Source organism: Ursus americanus, chromosome 35 (genome assembly GCF_024610735.1).
Source record: "Ursus americanus isolate L20-20 chromosome 35, mUrsAme1.1.p, whole genome shotgun sequence".
Classification (NCBI taxonomy): Eukaryota; Metazoa; Chordata; class Mammalia; order Carnivora; family Ursidae; genus Ursus; species Ursus americanus.
Window position 1 is genome coordinate 24182124 of NC_142161.1, and position 20915 is coordinate 24203038.

Below are 20915 nucleotides of genomic sequence, written 5' to 3' on the forward strand. Positions count from 1 at the left end.
AAGAATACAATGGACCTCTGATGGTGTGACTTCAATGTTAATGATGCCTTCTGCAAATGTTCACAGCATATTTTCTTCAAGACAAGAGATCTATCGCTCCTGATTACTACTGCTAAGGCAAGCACAAAGTCTAAGAATGCACTTTGAAAACTGACAGAGTACATCACTCGGAAAAAACTCGGGATACACATAAAGTTGAAAATAGCTATTAACATTGGAAGACGTTTCCAATGTTACCTTAGGGGCCACTGCCATGGAATTTGGCTGAGAATGCCAGATACCTGTCTACATGGTTGTGTGATAGCTAGCAAGGAGGACAATGTATCCCCGATTATTGTTAGTAGTGGGGAGATAAGCACGAGGGAAGCATGATGGAGTAAGAGAACTAAAATCTCTTTCCAATACCTATTTAATGTTAAGGATTTATGTGAGTTAAGATAAACCATCTCAAAAATCACTTTGAAATCTTTAAATGAGGACATACGTGTAGATGATTTTCAGAATTCCTCTCACCTATAACAAAGAAAAATAAATACTGTATTTTATGTCTCAGAATATCTCTATATTTTCCCCTGGAAAGCACATGGAATATACTACAAAAAGAAAGAAAGCGGGCCCCTGGGTGGCTCAGTTGTTGAAACATCTGCCTTGGGCTCGGGTCATGATCTCAGGGTCTTGGGATTGAGCCCAGCATCTGGCTCCCCGCTCAGCAGGAGTCCACTTCTCCCTCTCCCTCTGCCCATGACATAGGCTCTCTCTCGCTGTCTCTCTCAAATAAATAAATAAATCTTAAAAAAAAAAAAAAAAGTAAAGCATTAAAGAGGATGGTTAAATATTTCTCTTGGTATAAGATATAAGTAATATTCTAAGATAACACTATATCAATTTTACTTTTTTGGAAATTTTGCTGTAATCCTTCCAAATCCTACAAAATATATTTTCATCACAAGCACGGATCATGCTAAATTAATTCTTGACAAGGAGCCCCAAAAGGAATTTCAGTAGGATAAAACTTGTATTTACCCTGAGAAGTACTACACAGTTTTATTTTCAGCTAAGCAAACTAATTGGACACACTCAAACAAAGGGCTTTGCAAGTGGTTGTGTTTTAAAGGGTTTATAAATCAAAATAATTTAAATGCATGCAACTCCAAACAAATAAAACAACCTAAGTGTCAGTGCAGCAGAGGCTCAAAATCACTTATATCTCATTTAAAATTCCAAGAGGTAGGACATATCCTTTCCATTTGAATTAAAGACATTCTACAATGCCACAAAGCTACATTTGAGTAATATTAAAACTTCTCAGAACTTAATTTATATGCTAATATATTCTGTACAGTTTTTACTGTGCTTTCCTGGTAGCATCACATACCAAAGCAAGTATTTTTGAAAAGCTCGACAGTTTACAAATGATTTTTGGGTAAAAAATGCTTTGTCAGAAAAAAGTTCAGAACAACAGAAAACTCAAAAGCAAAACAAAAAGCAAAATATGGGGTAGGCTGATGTAGTTGTGTTTCATGTTTCCTTCAAAAATCAAGACTTATGAAATAACAGAAGGTCTTTAGCCAACAGACCTAGAAATATGTCAAAGAATAAAAGAACATAGAAATCCAAGATAAAAATATGATTTTATTTATCTTATTTTTGACCGATTTAAATAGCTTAGCAATGCTTCATTAAAAACTGCTACTCTTTAAAAAATAAAAGAGACCCAAAACACAACTCTGCTATGCTTCGATTTGCTTCCGGCCAAGACAGACTGAACAGGAACCAGATCTATCGTCCCATCCGAAACAACCAAATAACTGGACAAAATATATGAAAACAATACACATCAGGTAATGAAGATGTTTACCTATACGGAACGAACAGACTATGATGCAAACAGGAGAAAGATAGAGCCTGGTGGAAAATCTCGGTTGAGGAGATGGAATGGAGGAGAGTCTAAGGACTCCAAGGCAGCTAGAGTGCAGGGTAGAACGCAAGCAAGGACAGCTGCAGAGATCTGCAGAGAGTCTCCCTCGAGTATTCAGCAACGTGTTGACCAGGACATGAATGTACAGTAGTTACTGCACAAGAATTGGGAAAGAACCAGAGAGATGCCCTGCAGGTAACAGTACCCAGCTCACACAAGACTTGGAAAACCTCAGAATTCATGGGACAGAGTACTCAGAAGACTCTTGCCTTGGTAGTGAGAAATACTATATGAAACACTGCTTCTGTCTCTCCTAACAAATCTTAAAAGCAAGACCAAAACATGATCAAACTGTCTCCAAATAACTACATCCCAAACAAGTTCAAGAATATTGATAGATATGTAAAAATAACCAACAAATTTTGTATTTTGCAAAACTGTAAGAATTTTAGCTGTCGAAGTAAAATTCCAAATGTGTGACATCCAATCAGATTGCCAGACATGCAGAAAAGCAGAAAAATGACTTGTAATGGGGAGAAAAAAAATCAGTCAAAACCAAGCAAGAACTGACACAGATATTAGCATTAGCAGACAGTGACATTAAAACACCTATTGTAACTGGGTTTCATATATTCTAAACATTAGAGATGTGGAAAATATTTTTTCACAGACTCAAGTTGAACTTACAGAGATGAAAAGTACAGTGGTCGAGATACAAAATACACTGAATGTGGCTGCAGGCAGATTAGACATTGCAGAAGAAATGATTAGTGAATTTGAAGACAGACTAGAAACTATACAAAATGAAACACAAAAATAAATAAAAACCACTTAAAAAGCATCAATCAGCTGTGTAACACCTTGTGTGTGTGTATATATATATATATATATGCACATAAATAAGGAGTCTTATATACATACTTAAGGTGTTGGACTGGAGTCTTCAAAGGAGAGGAAGAGGAACTAAAATATTTGAAGAAATATTAGCCGGATAATGCTTAAATTTCATAGAAACTATAAACTCATAGATCCAGGATCAATGAACCACAAGCACATGAAAAAGAAAATGGCATAAAAGCATGTCACAGTTAAATTGCTCAAAACCAGTGATAAAGAGAAAATCTTAAAAGCAACCGGTCACATTAGATATAGAATGATAAATATGAGTTTCAGCAGATTTATTCTTAGAAACAATGCAAACAAAAGGACAGCAGAACATCTTTAAAGTTCCAAAAGGAAAAACTAGACTACTAAGAGGAAATATCTTTCAAAAAAAGAAGGTGAAACAGACTTTTTCAGAAGTACAAAAGGTGAAAAGAATTCATGTTTAGAAGACCCACACTACAATAAATGTTAAAAGAAGTCCTTCAGGCAAAATAAAACTGATACCAGATGGAAATACGCATCCACAAAAAGGAACAAAAAGCACTAGAAATGATAACTACTTCGAGCACCAACAATGCAAACCCAGTCTGATTTCTCAGTTGGAATGAGGGGAAGATTATAGTGAAGAGAGTTCTCCAAGGTTTGGACTATTGTGAAAAAGCTTTATTCATTTAAACACCATTAAACGTCTGCTTTAAACATTCTTATAAATCTCTTTTGTAAATTTAATATGTAAGTCTCTGAGGCTACAGAAAATTTGTTGTCATTTGTAATTGTAAAAAATGTTCTCCTCTGAATTTACCCTGACCACATCTTTCCTGGTAACAAAAGACTAATTCACGTCCTGAAATCCCTTCTTTAAATCAACACTTTTGGTAACAAGACACAATGGAGTAAGATGGGCCAAATCACAAAGAAAAGCAATTCCTTTCTATAAGATTGCAGTCTCAAACTTGGAGCCGACCCTCTGCCTCTCATTTCTTTCCTCTGTGAAACACCCTCATTGCTTATATCCAGGGGGAAATTCCCTTCTGGATTCTCTCTGATGTGACATCCTGAATGAAGAAACATTCCCTTGCAAGAACAAAACAAACAAAACAAAATTCATATATTTTCTATGAAAAGTTATAAAATAAAATAACTGCACAAATACAACAATTTAATATCTGCTTGTAGGTCATTCCATTAATTCCAAGTAGTGAATAATTTTCTTAAGATTTTATTTATTTATTCGAGAGACAGTGAGAGAGAGATAGAAAGAGCACAAGCAGTGGGAGAGGAGCAGAAGGATAAACAGACTCACTGCTGAATGAGGAGCCCAGTGCGGGACTTGATCCCACGACTCTGGGATCATGACATGAGCAGAATGCAGATGCTTAACCGACTGAGCCACCCAGGTGCGGTGTAGTGAATAATTTTAGTTCAGATGCTGGTTTTCCTAATTTCCTTACTACCTTATGCAAATCTCTCAAGAGCAGACACTCTCTGTAATGACCAGCCCCCTGGAGTCAACTTGTTTTCCTCTTTGAGTATCACTGTTTTTAAATTCTGTGGGCACCAAACTTTCCTGGATCTCCTTCCCTTTAACTCTAAAACATACTAAAAAAATACTACTTAGGATTGAGCTCTTCTCCCACAGTTCATATTATTGGTGAGTGTTCTGCATGATTCTGTCATTTAATCACTGTTCACATATGTACATTTTCCCTTGGAAATATCAACCCCTCCCACATTTCTAGGTAGCATATACAGTCTGATGGCCCATGAATGCACATGTCCCCAAAGCTTCAGATAAACAAATACAACAACCTCCACACTTTTAAAAGGATACTCCATCGGCATTTCATATTAACATGTCCAAAACAGAAGTAGCCATATTCATCCCTGAAGCTTGTCTCTTTTCCTTTTTGTTGTTTATGGTAATGTGTAGCACAGCATTACCCAAGACTCCCTAGTTAGAAACCTGTCAGTCATTTATGGCTGCTTTCCAAATTCCCAACATTTAAAAAAAAAAAAATCTGCTAGCTTTCACACCTAAGGATATCTTGAAATCATCCTTTTTTCTTTATATCGCTTCCCTAGTTTGTCCCTTCAACATCTTTTATGTGAACTTTACGAGTCCTAACTGCATTGTGAGCCGGCAACATGACCGCTGCACTGCGTCATCCCCAGAGCAAAATTTTCCAATGACCCCCCCCCCGTTACCCAAGCACTGTAGGTTCCTTAACCTCAGCTCACACCAATCTGATTTCTCTTTATGCACCAAATTGCAGGTAAAAGTTTTTCTGTGTTTCAGGCAGATCCTATGGTATATGACGTTGATGTCTTTGTTCACTCTGAACTCTGCTGCAATATTAATGTTCGTTCTTTCTCTGCTTCGCAGTCTGTCCCCTTGGTTTAGGTTTCACCTCACTCAGTAAGTTTTTCTTGACTTTCTTGCATACCCTTCTAGTTGGTTGGGCGTGCTCAGAACCTTGTGCACACCTCTAATACTGCAATTTTTACATTATGCGATATGAGTGTTGATATGTATATTTCTGCCAATCTGAGGTAAATGATCATTTGTACATCTTCAACCGAGCAACGTTCCTGGCACACAGGAGTAGCTCAGAAAGTATTTATTGAACTGTTCGTTATGATAATAAGTGATTGTCTTGAAAGTGCTCAATTATTTAACGGATGTCTGTGGCAATAAAGGAGTATCCTGAAGAAAACAGTAATATGACTATTCTCTTAAGTACTTATTGTATATATATTTGATTTAATAATTTTGTGTTGGTGAAGCAGTCACATAGGAAGCAAAAATATGTCTTGAAGGACACTGCAGAAATCACTGGTAGAAAAAAACACCCAACCTGAGTATATAAAATACACATACTATATATATAGTTATTAAAATCACTAAAACAACATTATTTTCTCCACTGAAATATTTTTGTGAAATATTGTCTGAAGCCACAGTGGTCATTTTTATAGTCATTAAAATTTCTATTATATATTTGCAGCTAACTTTCTTAATTCGATTTAGCCTTACTTTTCTATATCATAACAAAAAAAAATAGCTTCTTCAAAGTTCTCTGACTTTGATCATCAAAGTGATAAATTACTAAAATGACATTACCGCAAAGAGACACATTTTGCTAAAGTATGTAAAATTCCATCCAGTAAAATTCAAACAGATTAATTTCCAGTTTCCATTATTATAAGAACCTATGTTATTTATCTTCAGGAAACAGAATATACACATGTGATTTTATAGAAATGGATTATGTTTTCTCCTGGCAAATCATTTGGATTTTGAAAGACTATTATTCAAACAGTATTTGGTAGGTATTAATTAAGAAAGAAAAGGGGAATTTTCTCTTTATAAGACAGCTTTTGGAACTAAGAAAAACTTAATACTGTCGTTTTTGTGATGCTCATATCACAGAATTTCTGAACCTTTATATTCTTACGTTCGCTCAAGGTCTGTCTTTAACTTTATGCTCAGGTGCAGCAATCTCTTCAAAGAAATGATTGTTCTTTTCTTACCTGAAATGAAGTAATTGGATATATATTAACATGAGCCTCGTTCCACCGCTGTCCTTTATTCCCACTTGAAGACCACAGTGGATTCTCTATCGTTGTCTGTCCTTTCAAACGCAGATAAACATTTAGAACACCTAGAAATAACAATGACATTTTATTTTGTATATTTGTTTTTGTTTCACATTTGTTTCTCCTAGAGCTAACACTTGTAAACTGTTAAAAATAAAATTTCTCAGAATACTAGTGTCTCCTTTCTTCCCCTCTCATTTGTAATCTTGCTTTTATGACATTTGGCAGGCCTCCAAAGACAATTGTGTCCTGATCCCTAGAATCTGTGTTATTTTATATGATAAAAGAGGCTTTGCAGATGTGACCAAATTAAGGATCTTGAGATGGGGGATTATTCTAGATTATCTCAATGGGTCTTAAATATGACCCCATGTATCTTTATACGATGGAGGCAGGATATTTGATACAGTAGAGAAGAAGGTCATGTGAAAGAAAAAGAAGATACTATGTGGCTGGTTTTGAAGATGGAGAAAGAAGCCACAAGCCAAATATAGGCAGCCTCTAGAAGCTGGGAATGTATTCTTCCCTAGAGCCTTCAGAAAGAACTAACCCTGCTGACACCTTGATTTTTAGCCCCATGATAATTATTTTGGACTTCTGTCTTCTAGAATGTAAGATAATGCATTTGTGTTGTTTTAAGCCACACAGCTTGTGGTAATTTACTTGTTACAGCAGTGACAGGAAACTAATACAGCCTGTGTGTGTATTGAGTGACTTGTGCAAAGTCTGACTCTAAATGCCCTAATATTACCAATTAGCATCTCTTTTTCAATTTACTTTTTATCCAAGTCTCATTTCTCTTCTAAAAGAATTATTTGAAGATAAAATGAGAATAAGGTTGTCTCATGATTTGATATATCTCAACAGTTTCATGTTCTGCACAAAGTAAAAATAGTAGTGATGCTGATGATATTAATACAACATAATATATGTTGAACACCTACTCCAGATAAGGAATTAATCCTCTCAACAATCCTAGAGAAAACTTAAGAGTGGTTAAGTAATTTGCCCAGTTGATACAGTAAATAAGTAGCAGAGGCAAAATTAGAACCCACAGAGCTTCAAAGTCTGCTATATTGATCACTATGCAATCAGTATTCTGATACATTAAAAAAAAAACAATTTATTGAGCTATAACTTAAATGCAATAAAATGCTCCCATTTTAAATGTACAGGGCAATAAACTTTTGATTGATATATACTGCAGTGTAAGCACTACGCAATCGAGATACAGAACATTTCCATCTTCCCGGAAAGCACCCTCACTTTCCTTTGAGTTAATCCTCAGAGCCCTTGTCCCTGTGCCAGGCAACTACCGATAAGACTTTCTTGGCTAAGTGATGATTTTGGCCTTTTCTAGAATTTCCTATTAAAAAAAAATTATGCAGTAAGTATTTTTTGTGTGTCTGGCTACTTTTCCTCAGTGTAATTTCTGTTATATTCATCAATGTTATTGTGTTTATCTTTTTAATTTTAGTATTTAGTTCATTTATAGTTACTATAGTTTTTGATATGCTTGGAATTAAGTATACCATCTTATTTGTTCTCTACCTGTCCCCTCTGTTTTTATTCCTTTGTGGCTCCTTCCCTTCTTTCTTTACAGTTGATTTTTTTTTTTTTTTAGGTTTCAATTTATTTCTTGTACTGATTCTTAAATCTCTCCTTTTAATTGCATTTTAGTGGTTGTTCCAAGGCTAACAAGAGGCACTCATAACTTTACGTAGTCTAATTATAGTCAATATTTTATTGTTCATGCTCACAATTCATATAGCATACATGTTTTACTATGACCTCCCTCTTTTCATTTCAAAGGTTATACTTTACATGCTATATCTTACTTTACACATGTAATAATCTTACAACAGTATAATTTAGCTGCCCTCTATTTTTAATAGTAATTATATCTTTTCACCTTTGCCTAAAATGTAAACCTCACCTTACAGTGAATAGTCAGATGTATTTTATACAACCTATAAGAACATACAGTTTTTAAATTTTCCACTTATTTACCATTTCTGATGGTCTTGATTTTTACCTGTAGATCTGAGTTACACCTAGCACCATTTCCCTTTGGCCTGAAGGACATCCTTTAGTACTTTCTGTAGTGGTGATCTGCTGAAGACAAAGTTTCTGAGATTTGTTTATATAAAAATAACTTCATTTCACTCTTATGTTTTTGTGAGATTTAAAATTCTGCCAATTTTCCCCCCAAGCACTTTAAAGTTATTCTGTTTTCTTCTCTATATCATGGTTTCTAATGTGAAGTCAGCCATCATTTTATCTTTGTTCTCGTATATATTTTTCTCTCTCCCTCAGGCTGCTTTTGAGCATTTCCCCTATCTTTGGTTTGCAGTAGTTTATTTATAATATGCCTAAATATCTTGATGTAGAGTTTGCTGAACTTCTCTTACCTTTCCCTTTATTTCTGCCTCATCTCTTTCCTCTACTTTTCAGACTCCAATTATACATGTGTTATGCAGCTTGATATTCTGCTAGTCACTGAGTCTGTGTTCATTTTTCTTCAGTCTTCTTCATTTCTCAGGTTGGAAAATTTTGTTTGTCTTCAAGTTTATTAGCCTTTCTTTTTTTTCCTTTTCTTTTTTTTTTTTTTTTTTTTTTTTTTTTTTTTTGCCTTCTTCGGTATGTTGTTTAAGCTCCTCCAGCGAATTCTTCATGTCTTGTCTACTACTTTCTGGTACAATTCTTATTTTTATTTTTTATTTTTTTTGTATAATTTCTCTTTCTCTGCTAGATGTCTCTATCTGTTCAATCATTAAGACTCTATTTCCTATGATTCTTTTAATATATTTACTCTAATGTCATTGAACATATGTATAATGCCTTTTCGAAAGTTTTTATCTGCTAAGTCTAATGTTTGGTCCTCTTTAGTTTCATTTCTGTGGGTCGATTTTTACTTTTTCATGTGACTGTGAATGTGACTGTGAATCACATTTTCTGTTTCTTTGTATATCTAGTGATTGTCATTGAATAATGGGCATTGTGGACATTACATTATGGAGGGTTAGATTTATAATCATTCTCAGAAGGCAGTTTTGTTTCAGCAGGCTATTCAATTACTGACTTGTCATGTTAAAGTTGTATAGATAGGCTTGGTTTTACAGTAGCAGTGCAGATCTGTGGAAAGCCCAAATTGTCTCCCTAACCTCCTTAACTCTGGAAATAAACCTCCAAATCTGTCTCTACTATGTATCTTTTTGGGGCTTAGATTTAGGCTTTTTAAGGAAAATGACCTAGAGAGGTCAGTTCTTCAGGGCTTCATCCTAACTACTAAGGGAGAGCCTGTTTTTTTTTTTTTTTTTCCTCATGTTGTCAGAGGCTGTTAGGGTATCTCTTCACTCTAAAATGGCTCAAATTCCAATATTCCCTACTGCTCTTCTTCCAGGACTCTGACCTCCCCATCTCTGTTCTGTTATCAAGTGCATAAAAGCTGCTATGTTGCCATATGGTAAATGTTTTTTTTTTTTTTTTTGAGTTTTATATGGGTACAGCTTAGCCTTCAGGCAAAGACTCACGTGGAACGCTTTCTAGAAATTTTAGAGTCAACTCTTCACACCTCCTTTCTTTTCCCTGATTCACAGATTCAAACTACTTCAGGTGCCCAGTACTCTCATTTCTGCCTCCTGAACTCCGTGGCACCTGCACATTCTGCTTGAAATCCAGGGCTGTATGTTAGGACCAGGAAATTGTCCTCAGGCAGAGGGTGGCTCCTGTAGTGATTACCTCATTAGTTTCCCTTTTTTTCCCAGAGATCTCAGTCTTGTCCTGCCTATTCCATTTTCTGAAAACCATTACTTAAACTATTTAACCTATTTTAATAGTTGTTTATGGCAGTAGGGTTTATCTGGAGCCAGTAACTACTGTGTGGCTTCAAGACAGTCTCATTTTGATAACGTTTACAGATAATCATGTTATTAAAATCTATATCTATCTATATATATCTAAATATATATATATTTATGTGAATATTGCACACAAACACCGCAAAGCAGGAAAGACAATATAGAAATCACCATTAATTTGATCTCTCAGAGAGAGCCTCCTTAACATTTTGGTGTACGTTGCTTCAGTTGTTTTCTTAAAATATATATTTATATATGTACAATTACATGGTATAGAGTAGTTTATCCTTCAGATTTTTAGAGCAAGTTTTCTAATTCTTTATACATAAACACACATGTTCGTATTATGCACAATTGCATAAATATGAATACCCACTCTTTAAACAACAACAACCCCCCCGCACTCCTTACATCACAGCTGCCACTAGCTGGCTGACTTTGGCTTAGTCTCTTAATCTCTCTGCTTCAATTTCCTCATCACATAAGTGATGATGATAATAATAACTAGCATAAGCTTTTGGTGAGAATTAAAATCACTTGAAGTAGTAAACTGTACATTATGTTTCATACATAGTCTTCACTGTGTTTTACTATTATCTGTCAAGGTAGCCAAATAATATTTCTCTATTTCTCTATTGATGCAGTAGATTGTATTAGTACACTTCTTAATGTTGAACTCTGTGTTACAGGAATCAGTTTTACTTGGTAATGGACTACTACTCTTTTGTTATAGTTGATTCCTTTTGCTACTATTATATTTAGGAATAATGCTTGCATATGTATACACAGTGTTCTCCAGCTTTCTTTTTTCTTTTACCTTGTTGCATGTTCACTTTTGCTTCAGAATCTACTATCTTCTATTTTTTTCCCCATCAATGTAAGAAAGAATCTCAGGCTTGTCCTCCATAGTATTGGTTTTAATTTCCATAGTATGGTTCTGCTCTTTTGTTTCTAATGTTATCTTTATTTGGCTATTATATTATTTATGATGATAGATTCCTTTCTGATTTCATAAAGCTCCCCCTTATTTCAGTCTTTTATTCAGTTCCTTTTTTTAATTTGTCTGTTGTATCATTTTTATTTTTTATTGTTTAATAAAGTTCACATTCTTCTGAATTTATTGAAAAATATAAAGCATATACAGAACAAATTTTACTTTCACCTGAACTGTAAGTTTTTTTCGACAATATGTGTTTCCTTTACTATGTACATTTTAGATTTGTTTTTTTTTTCCTGTGGAATCTTCATTGGAGCCTTATTTTTTCAATCTCCCTTTCTCTCTTATTTCAATCCTCTTTATTCATCCTTAAATCATATTAAGTAATCTTGTGACATTTCCCCCCAATTTATGGGGCTTCTTTTATATCCACAGGATAGGTGTGGATTTTGTTAGCTTCTCCTGTAAGATCTAAAGCTGCAGCACAGGCTAATGTGAGATTCACTACTGTATCAAGAGTCAGCAGTCTGAGAATTGTGCAAAAGCATTTATTTCTTTGAGCCATTTAAGAGTTGAACTTTCTGGGACTTTCCCATTGTACCCCGTGATCCACTGTGGTACGAAGTAGCTTTCTGAATCCATCTTTCTATTTTCCTTTTTAGATACTCAGTGTGGCTCAGTTTTTCTTGCCTGTTGGTACTGGAATCTTGTATGTCAGAAAGGCAACCTTGTGCCAAAAGGAAAAGTCACTGCAGGACATATTTCTATGTGATGTAACTTCATTCTGTTTTTGAACATAAATCCACAACAGGGAGGGATTCTAAGGAAATCAAGCCCAAATAAATAATAAATTGTGTTGAACATTAAATCAAGTTATAATACTTTTGGAATCCCTTAGTTGTCATTGGACTTACAAAGTGGTATGTAGCATACACCCTTCCTAAATTATTTGAAGAAATAGTCTGTATGTGCATTAGATGGAAAAGGGGCTCTTCATCTATTCCATGGCCTGTGTCTGCTACAGCCTACAGCCATATTAGCAGTAACTGATTGGGTTAAGCTGTGATAGTCTCTACTGCTTTCTTATCTAACTGAACTGCTTTTACAGAAAGAAAAATACCGTTTTTTTTTTTAATTTCTTAAATGTAAGACCAGCTTAAATTTCTCAATTGTAAGACTAGCTTCTCTTTCTAGTAGAAGTCCTTCAATATCTTGTATGAAAAGAATGAAGGATGCTCTCCCCAAGCTATGAAGGGAGCTCAGGTTCTTCCGTACTTTAAAAGTCATGAGTAGATGTGAGGTAAATGTAAGTGTGAGGTGCTAATGTAAATAGACAGCAGTGAATGAATTACCATTTTGTGTGAAAGTCTCATTTCTCGGGTAGCATGACCAGTTATTTTGATTGAAGTGACAGGAATCAAGCCTGTCATTGAATCAATACATAGAAATTTGTGTCAAATGTTAATAAAATACTCTTTTTAGATTTATTAGTTGTAATTAGGCCAAAAAAGTAGTGGTATATAGTATATGTCTTTCAGAATTTACTTAAAGTAGGAAATACATACTTTAATAAAATACACATTTATATCTATATCTATCTATATATATGACTTGCCATTATTATATCAATAATGATGTTATTATATCAGGATCAAATATATTTTTTCTCAGGGAATATGCTTTCCCTGTGATCATGTTTATACTTTTAATTAATATTTTCTTTTTACATATGTAACAAAAATTCAAACTTGAATTATTTAAATTTATGTTTACTGAATATATACTATGTGAAAAATATTTGTCCTAGGTCTAAAGAAGCCAGGTCTGATTATCCCAGATTTGAATTTGTTTTTGAATAGATTATATGAGCTATAGTCAGTTGTGGCCAGATTTTATTTTAAAATGCAAGCATTACTTATTTTAAAAGGCACGAAAAGTATAACTGACTGAAATAAATTCTTTAAAATATAATTTATATATCTTATTCTCATGCACATAGTATTAATTATAGTCCATTATCCATGAATCCAAACTATTGATTCACTGGTCTATTTTACAACAAAAGCAATATTAGCAGACCAATGATTTTAGAACTTTTTTCAAGCAAGTTTCCAGTTTTTTAAGTTTATAAAAGAGAATTCAATGACAACAGTTATATAAGCTTATGTTCAGGTCATCTAGGTCAACGAAATTAGAACTTGTGAAACAGAATAAAGCAATTCAAGAGAAGTTAGATTCAGCAAAGCTGATTCAGCACATTATTATAGTATTATAGTAAGAAAATTCCAAAGTGAGTATGATGGATTGTGTTAATACCCTTTAAAAGTAATTTTAAGTCCTTAGAGGCACTGTGTTTATGCTTGAGTAGGCACCAGGTATCAATAGGTAAGAATTTAATCATCCCCAAGGATTTTCAAATGCTACATACTTCCACGATACAAGTTTGAGGTTGCTAAGCAAAACTTAACTGTCTTTTTCTTCTCTTTGGTTTCCTAATTCTCATCTTTTGATCACCACCATTTCTAGAGTCAGGTGCAAGAGCTCAAGAGAACTAACCTCATGTTAGGGACCATGGTCAGAAAGCCTAACTGACTTAAGTGCTGTATTATCTCATGAGCAGTGACCGAGGTTTTGGCGTTATATATGGTATTGTGAAATCACATGATTTCATAGAAATTACTGTATAAATATAATTTGCACCAGTATTATTTATAATTATTATTACCCAGTTCTCTTCTTTCACTAAGTCATTAACATAATTTTACTTTTAACTACTTAATGTTAATATATATTTTATATATTTTATATAAATAACTAAAATATATGTCCTAAAATGTGCATTCGTATTTCCTACAGATACTTCAATTACCAAGTTCGTAGAAATTAATTTGTAATATGGTTTACTCTAATGCCTAGGGATCACTTGCACATAAATCACATTTTTATTCTAATCAGTAACAGAGACATTAATTTGTGTTTCACATTTCATGGAAGATGAGGATGTGCCCACATCATCTGGCTTCAGGCAAGAGCTATGTATATTGATAGGTGATTGTTAGCATCATTTGTTTTATACACACAGACAAAAATGGGAAATTATAAAATCATTATTTTCTGCTTGAATAGAAATGGCTGCATGCATCCACTGTTATTATTTTTTCAATATATAATTGCAATGATATCTTAAATAAAAAAATGTCAATTCATTTTCTCCAGGCATTACCATGCCTTCTTGTATCCAGTTGAATCTCTACATTAGTGTCCAATGGATTTTCCTAAAACGCAGCCTTCCTCAGGCTATTTCTCTGATATATGTCATATCCCTTACAAGACCCTGACACTCTTTGGCCCTACCGTCTCCCTTTCTCTGCTGTAAGAGCACTAGTCCCCATCCGAACAGGTGGCTCTTTTTCTCACATTCTGTAACCTTTGCTTTCTGCTTAATACTTGTTTGGATGGTTTACATTTTCTTCTCTTCCACAGGAACTTTTTTAACTTTGATGTTTTCAGGGTTCTCTCCCTCGTTCACCCATAGCACAGGCTTGTCATGCATTTTGGTGAATATGACCTTCTGGTCTTTATTTTATTCAGTAATTTATTATCCTAAATATGATGACAAACTATTCGATGGATGGGGACCTTTTACTACAATTCTTTCGGATTTTCTATAGAAGCGTATATACCACTAGGCACATAGCATGCGCAATTCATTCTGGTGAACAAAAATGAGTGAATTCAAGAGCTAAGGGTAAAAGTACTCATCACAATAAATCTGTACTTTCAGTGAAGTTAGTTTAAAAAGTTTGGTACATTGGGTGAGAAAAAAAAAGCTAATCAACCCATTTGCTTATCATTAATTCAACTGATGAAATAATATTTTTTATTTATTACACTGAGAATTAGACTTGTATATTTTGGAATATCAGCCTTTCTCAGTCATATCATTAATTTTATTTAAATATCTCCACTTCTACTAGACACTGCTGAGTAATAAATAAATAGGAGGAGAATAAATGTAGGGGTTGTTGGTGGTTCAAAACGCAGACTTAAAAGGTAAGTGCACTAGATACTGCATATGGTCTCATTAGAGGGTCTGGGACAAGTGTGTGCAATAACACATTTCAATAAGTGGTTATAAATCATGGCCAGGTTCTAGCCACCCCGACTTGGAAAAAAATCCATCTTAATTCAACCAAGCAGTTTACTCCATGAATACAGCATTATTTTCACACTGACTGACATTAGCATTATCGGTATTAAATGCAAACGGGACTACTGAAAACAAGCTCACACTGTCTTTCTTATAGTGTCTAGCTCAAAGGGGGAAAATGTGAGCAGATTTCCTATTTGAGAAACATATTTGAGATATAAACAAGAATCTTTTTTTTTTTTTTACTAGAACAGAAGAAATATGGTCTTTAACCAAAAGGAGAATAAAAATCAGACTCCTAGAACCATGCCAAAGGTTGTCACCATTCCTTCTCTATATCTTGTATAAAACCACTGAAGTCTCCATTTTAAAAACTCTGAATGCCAGCACTGAGAAAGTTTGAATCCACTCTTGCTACCTGAGATATCTTATTAAGAGAAGTTTAATTAGAGGTTAATTCCAGATTTGTTAAATTCTATTTTTGTATTCCATTAGTCAATCATCAAGTGACATATCTGGACCATGATACTGCAGCTCAAAACATGAACTGTAATGTATTATAGTTTGTCAGTATATAAATTTTTTATTTGAACAAGTTTTATATCTTTCTAAAAGTACCCAGTGAAGACATTTCCCATTATACTACTAAGGGTACTTTTAGAAACATAAATTTCTCCTTGAATTCGTTGTTAAGAAATGTGTGACACTTTTGCTTTCCTCCATGCTTTAGTTGCCAGAGCACTTAGACTCAAATTCAAGTTAAGTCAATGATTAACTTCTATTTTTTCCCCCAACATGCTCTGTAAAAGTCTTGGTGAAATGACCTTCTGTTTCCAATCTACACCAATTCTTTTAACTCCCTTGCTTTTTTTCTAGCACCCTCAGAAGGTGCTAGAAATATCTAGTTTACATTATTATTTTTAAAAATCTATTAAGCCTTTGTTGTTTTAGAGGATCAAACAGAGAGCAATCATGGTCACTGCTCTCAAGGAGTTTACAGTCTAGCAGAGGTCAGGGTGACAAATATTATGATAGAGATGTGTACCAGGTGTTATAGGAACAAAAGGAACAAGAGGATGGGGAGAAATTTCAGCAGATGTCCTTGAGTTAGCTTCTGAAAGAATATGAGTTACTTAGATGATTTAAGAAGGGGAAAAGTACTTATTCTATCATATGATTTAAAAAATATTCATACGCTTACTAAGTATTTATATAGTGGGCAAATACATATTTACATTTTCAGGGCACCATGTGATGGGGAGAGACCTTGTTTCATGTAGTTCAGCAGAACAAAGAGCCTTGAAAAAGACAGCTCAATCTGGGGAACTTCATGTATGGCTGGTATAGACTATGCAGCTGCCCTAAGGAGAAGCCAGAAGGGCATGTATCCTTGAGGTCCTTATGTTACTGCTTCAGAGAATGATCTTTACCCCAGAAACTACGGGCCCAAGAGACAGCAAGGAAGTCAGTTAGCAGGGGAATCCAGTAATATACCCAAGAAGTGATTGGCATTGAAACTGAACATTATATCCTAAAACACATTTCAAGACACTGAGGACTGATACCCTGATCTCCACCAGCTTCAACTCCCTCTACATCACTGATCAGTCTCTGCTTCCATTTACCACTCTCCTGAAACCGTCTACTCTTTGACATGCAAGAGCTGCATTTATTTTACAGGAAAAAAAAAAAAAAAGATAATGTTAAAAAGGCAACTTCCAAGTCGGCTTGATATTCTTGCATCTAGGAATGTATCTTTCGATACATTCTTCATTCTTTTCTTCCCACCTCCGTGGAAGTGACATTAATTCCTCTCTTCAACGCTAATTCTCCTACTAGAACTTGCAGTTCCCATCTCTTCAAGAAACTTGCTTCGCTTTGACTTTTGAATCTAAAAACTTACCTATTATTTTTTTCCTCTTAAAATAGGTACATCCATAACCCCGCATCTCTCTCCTTGATCACTTCTTTCCCACCCTCAAGATTCAAGAGAGAACAGATCCTATTATTGGACTCCTTTTCTTTGCTTTCCATCTGTTCAATAGTGAAATTAGCTTTCTAGAGCCACTTTATTGAACCACACTTATCAAGTTCAATGAATGTATTCATAAGTGCCTTTTGTATTTTTATCTTTAATTTCCTGGTATGATATGCTGATGCTTATATCTCACATTCTTTCTAGAAATAAATGAAGTGCATTTTTTTTTTACTGAATTTAATAAGCTTTTGTCATAGCAAATGACTTCATATGAAGTTCAATTCCTCCCAAGAACATTAGAAATCCAGCTGATTAATCATGAATCAAAATGCCTACTAGTAACTACAGGATTGCTGAAATAATCTTATACTATTATCAATAGTTAGATATTGTATCATGTATATATAAATCAACAACTTAAGGGTGACATATTGTAGTTTTCATTTCTTTTTTTCTTCAATCAACTTTGATGAAATATTTAAGAAGAAATTGTACCAGTGTGACAAATAAACGCTAAGATGCCTCCCAACGATTTCCACCTCTTAGCCTTAACACTCTTGTGTAATTTCCTCCCAGTAAGTGTAGGTTGGAATTATTAGCTCAGTTATAAGAAACAGAATGAGGCAGAAGTTAAAAGCCTTGGGCATCTATTTGCTCTCTCTCATGGTTGGCTTGCTTTGGAGGAGGTCTGCTGCCATGCCATGAGACAGTCCCACAGAGATGTCCGTATGCCGAGGAACTAACTGAGAGAGCTGAGAGGAATTCAACAGCCAGCAAGAAATCAATGTCCTTAGTCTGACACTGTGATGGAGTGAGGCCTGCCAAAAAACAAGTGAGCAAGCTTAAAAGTATATCGTCCCTAAGTCAAGTCTTCAAATTTGAGGGCAGTCATGCCTGACAGCTTGCAACCTCGTGGGAGACCTTGAGCTACGGACACCCAGCTAAGCCATACTTAGATTCCTGACCCACAGACACTGAGAGGTGAATCCTTGTTGTTTCTCGCCACACAGTGTTGTGGAAACTTTTGCATAGCAATCGAAAAGTAATACAACATATTTGACTTTATTGCAAAGAGAAATCTCTTTTCTAAGTAATGCATAACTGATTGCCCATTTTTGTATTAAAAAATTAGAACTCTTCTGAATGATATATTGAGCATGAGTCATAGTTTAAACAGCAAAGATTATGTATGGTTACCCAAAAAGGAATAACTGCAATGAGGCTATTAGAAATTCAGAACAAATCATTTTTGAATCTGGATTTCCAAGAGAATGAATCAAACTAAGAATGTTATTTGTAAAACTAGTAACTATAAATGCCTCCAGGTTTCCAGATAAATGAGTGTCTTAGAATAACATTTGCAATGAGGGAAGGTCTCAGCTATAGGCAACCTCTCCCTACTGAGGTCATTCATCCGGTCCTCACTGATGAGCCAGTGTCTGGAACAGGCATTCTGCCTAGATTTTAGTGCAGCATGAACATGTCCTGCCGAGAGGGACTCAAGTGACGGGTCTGCTACCAACAAACTTCGACCATATGATGAAACAGGAAAATGGCAGAGGCATCAAAGTGGCAAATGTATGAGAACATGGAAGAAATGGAGAACTGCCTTCTTCCTGAAACAATCCAAATAAAACTGGCAGAGGTCAGCTGGACATTTGTTGACAATAAAGAGGATAAGAATAACAAGCGTGAAGTTAAAAGTATATTAAAATTATCTTGGATCTCAACATAAACATGCAGAAGTTTTGAGAGGGGGCTAGCCTCATAAAAACAGAAACTGCATATTTTACTCATTAAAGTACTTCCTTGATCTTGGAATTGTTTATTTAAACCAACTTACAATAGGCCTGTTCCAAGGTAAACTGGAAGGAGAGAAAGGAAGTCTAAGAAATCTATTCGAAATAAAGAATAAGTAAAACATACGCCATCAGCTACTGGGAAAAATTAGAGTCGAGCCAATCCTACCTTTGTAATAAGATCGTAATCTCATAATACAGGAGATGGTTTGGCATGGGTGTGGAGATTTCTTTCCATAGGTTAGGCCACAGTGAACCTATGAGTACTGTCATAACTTTCTGCTTTCCCAGTCCATATTCTGTTTCTCAATGATTTTACCCACTCCGAGAAGATCTGTTTTCCCAAATCAAAAATCTCATCATGCACATTGTCTGCACAAAAGCTGTAATGTCTCCCCCGACCACTGAATGAGCTAAACTTTGAAGACACTCCAGTAAATCTCCCTGCCGAGTGGAGAAGCAGGCAAACCCTGCGTCCACTTCCCAGATGGGTATTATGGCTTCGCTATTTATCATTATGACATCACGGCAAGTAAAGTGAAGTAAAATTCTCTGTATCAGTTTCCTTATCTGTGAAACAGGATAATGATTTTAAGGAGCACAAATGTTTATTGTAAAAATTAAACGAAAGAATCCATGAGGTGACAGGATTAGTGACCTGGTCCATAAACATTGGCTGTTACTTGACTGCTGCTATTATTGCTGCTATTTGAGATTCAAAGCAGCCTAAGGTGGTGAGTGTCTACCATCTGAGAGATGTTATACATGTTATCTCAGTTAACTTGAACTACAGAGTTCTGAAATAGGAATTATTATTCCCATTCACAGATGAGGAGACCACGATCCAGACATTTTAAGTGAATTCTCCAAATTCCTACAGTGACTGAGGGCTACAGCGAGTTCCCGCCGGGTTTCCTGACTTCGTGTGAAGGGTACCGTTGACTGCATAAGCTTGTCCTTCCAGCTTGGTCACCCAGTGCTCCACTGTGAAACACACGGGCTCATAGTGCTGGCGGTGAGTTTACGCCGCAGCATGACCAGGTACTTGCAATTCATACACACGCTCTGAGGTTCAGTGTTCTCTACCGTAAAAGATGAACAGCGACGCCCATTTTTATGAACTGATTAAGGGGATTACTTCACTTAAATTGTGCAGTAGCTGGAATAGATCATGTGCACAATTTTATTAGTTTATATAATTATATAGTTACATTTTTAGTTTTATTCATTTATATCAAAACACTTACTGTCCTCCTAACGGCCCACATTTTACTTCCTCGCTATCAGTGCCTTAATCTTCCCTGGGCTTATCTCTGTTTATTGAAAATGTACCCTTCTTTCATAGAGAAACATTTTCCTTTGTCCCTGAGCACTGCCTTATTCTTCAGCGACATACAGATCCACAGTCCCTGGTCCAAGCTTTGTGGGTTAGATGGTTCACCACTCAGAATTCTGTCTTGTTTTAGAAAGGTAAAGAAATGTGTATCTCATCTATTATGTGACAGTCTCTGGAAGGATCTGGAACAGAATCTCAGAATTAAACACAGTAATGTTTTTGCTGCAAATAGTATAAATGTTCACACATATGGATAAATAAAGACTGTAAATAAGTTCATATAAGCTCAGATCATATATTCTAAGGCATGGGGATCAGGCTGGCATGTACTGCCAAATACCTAAGCTAAAAAATTTTGTGTTCAGTTTTTTCGATTTTAGAATCGTACATAAAGAATTGTAGACCCATATGTGATCTCTCCCCATCCCCTGCAGGAGTTTCAACAGGTTCTTTTC

General features: G+C 35.2%; 1 protein-coding gene across 1 annotated transcript in view; it reads right to left on the minus strand.

Annotated features, from left to right (window-relative positions):
• The window catches only part of MDGA2 (MAM domain containing glycosylphosphatidylinositol anchor 2), a 778105-nt gene that overhangs the window by 11381 nt on the left and 745809 nt on the right, over positions 1–20915 (minus strand). The window contains exon 15 of the mRNA XM_045799284.2: positions 6335–6465. Coding sequence (XP_045655240.1) covers positions 6335–6465 — 131 coding nt within the window. The remainder of the gene's footprint in view (positions 1–6334; positions 6466–20915) is intronic.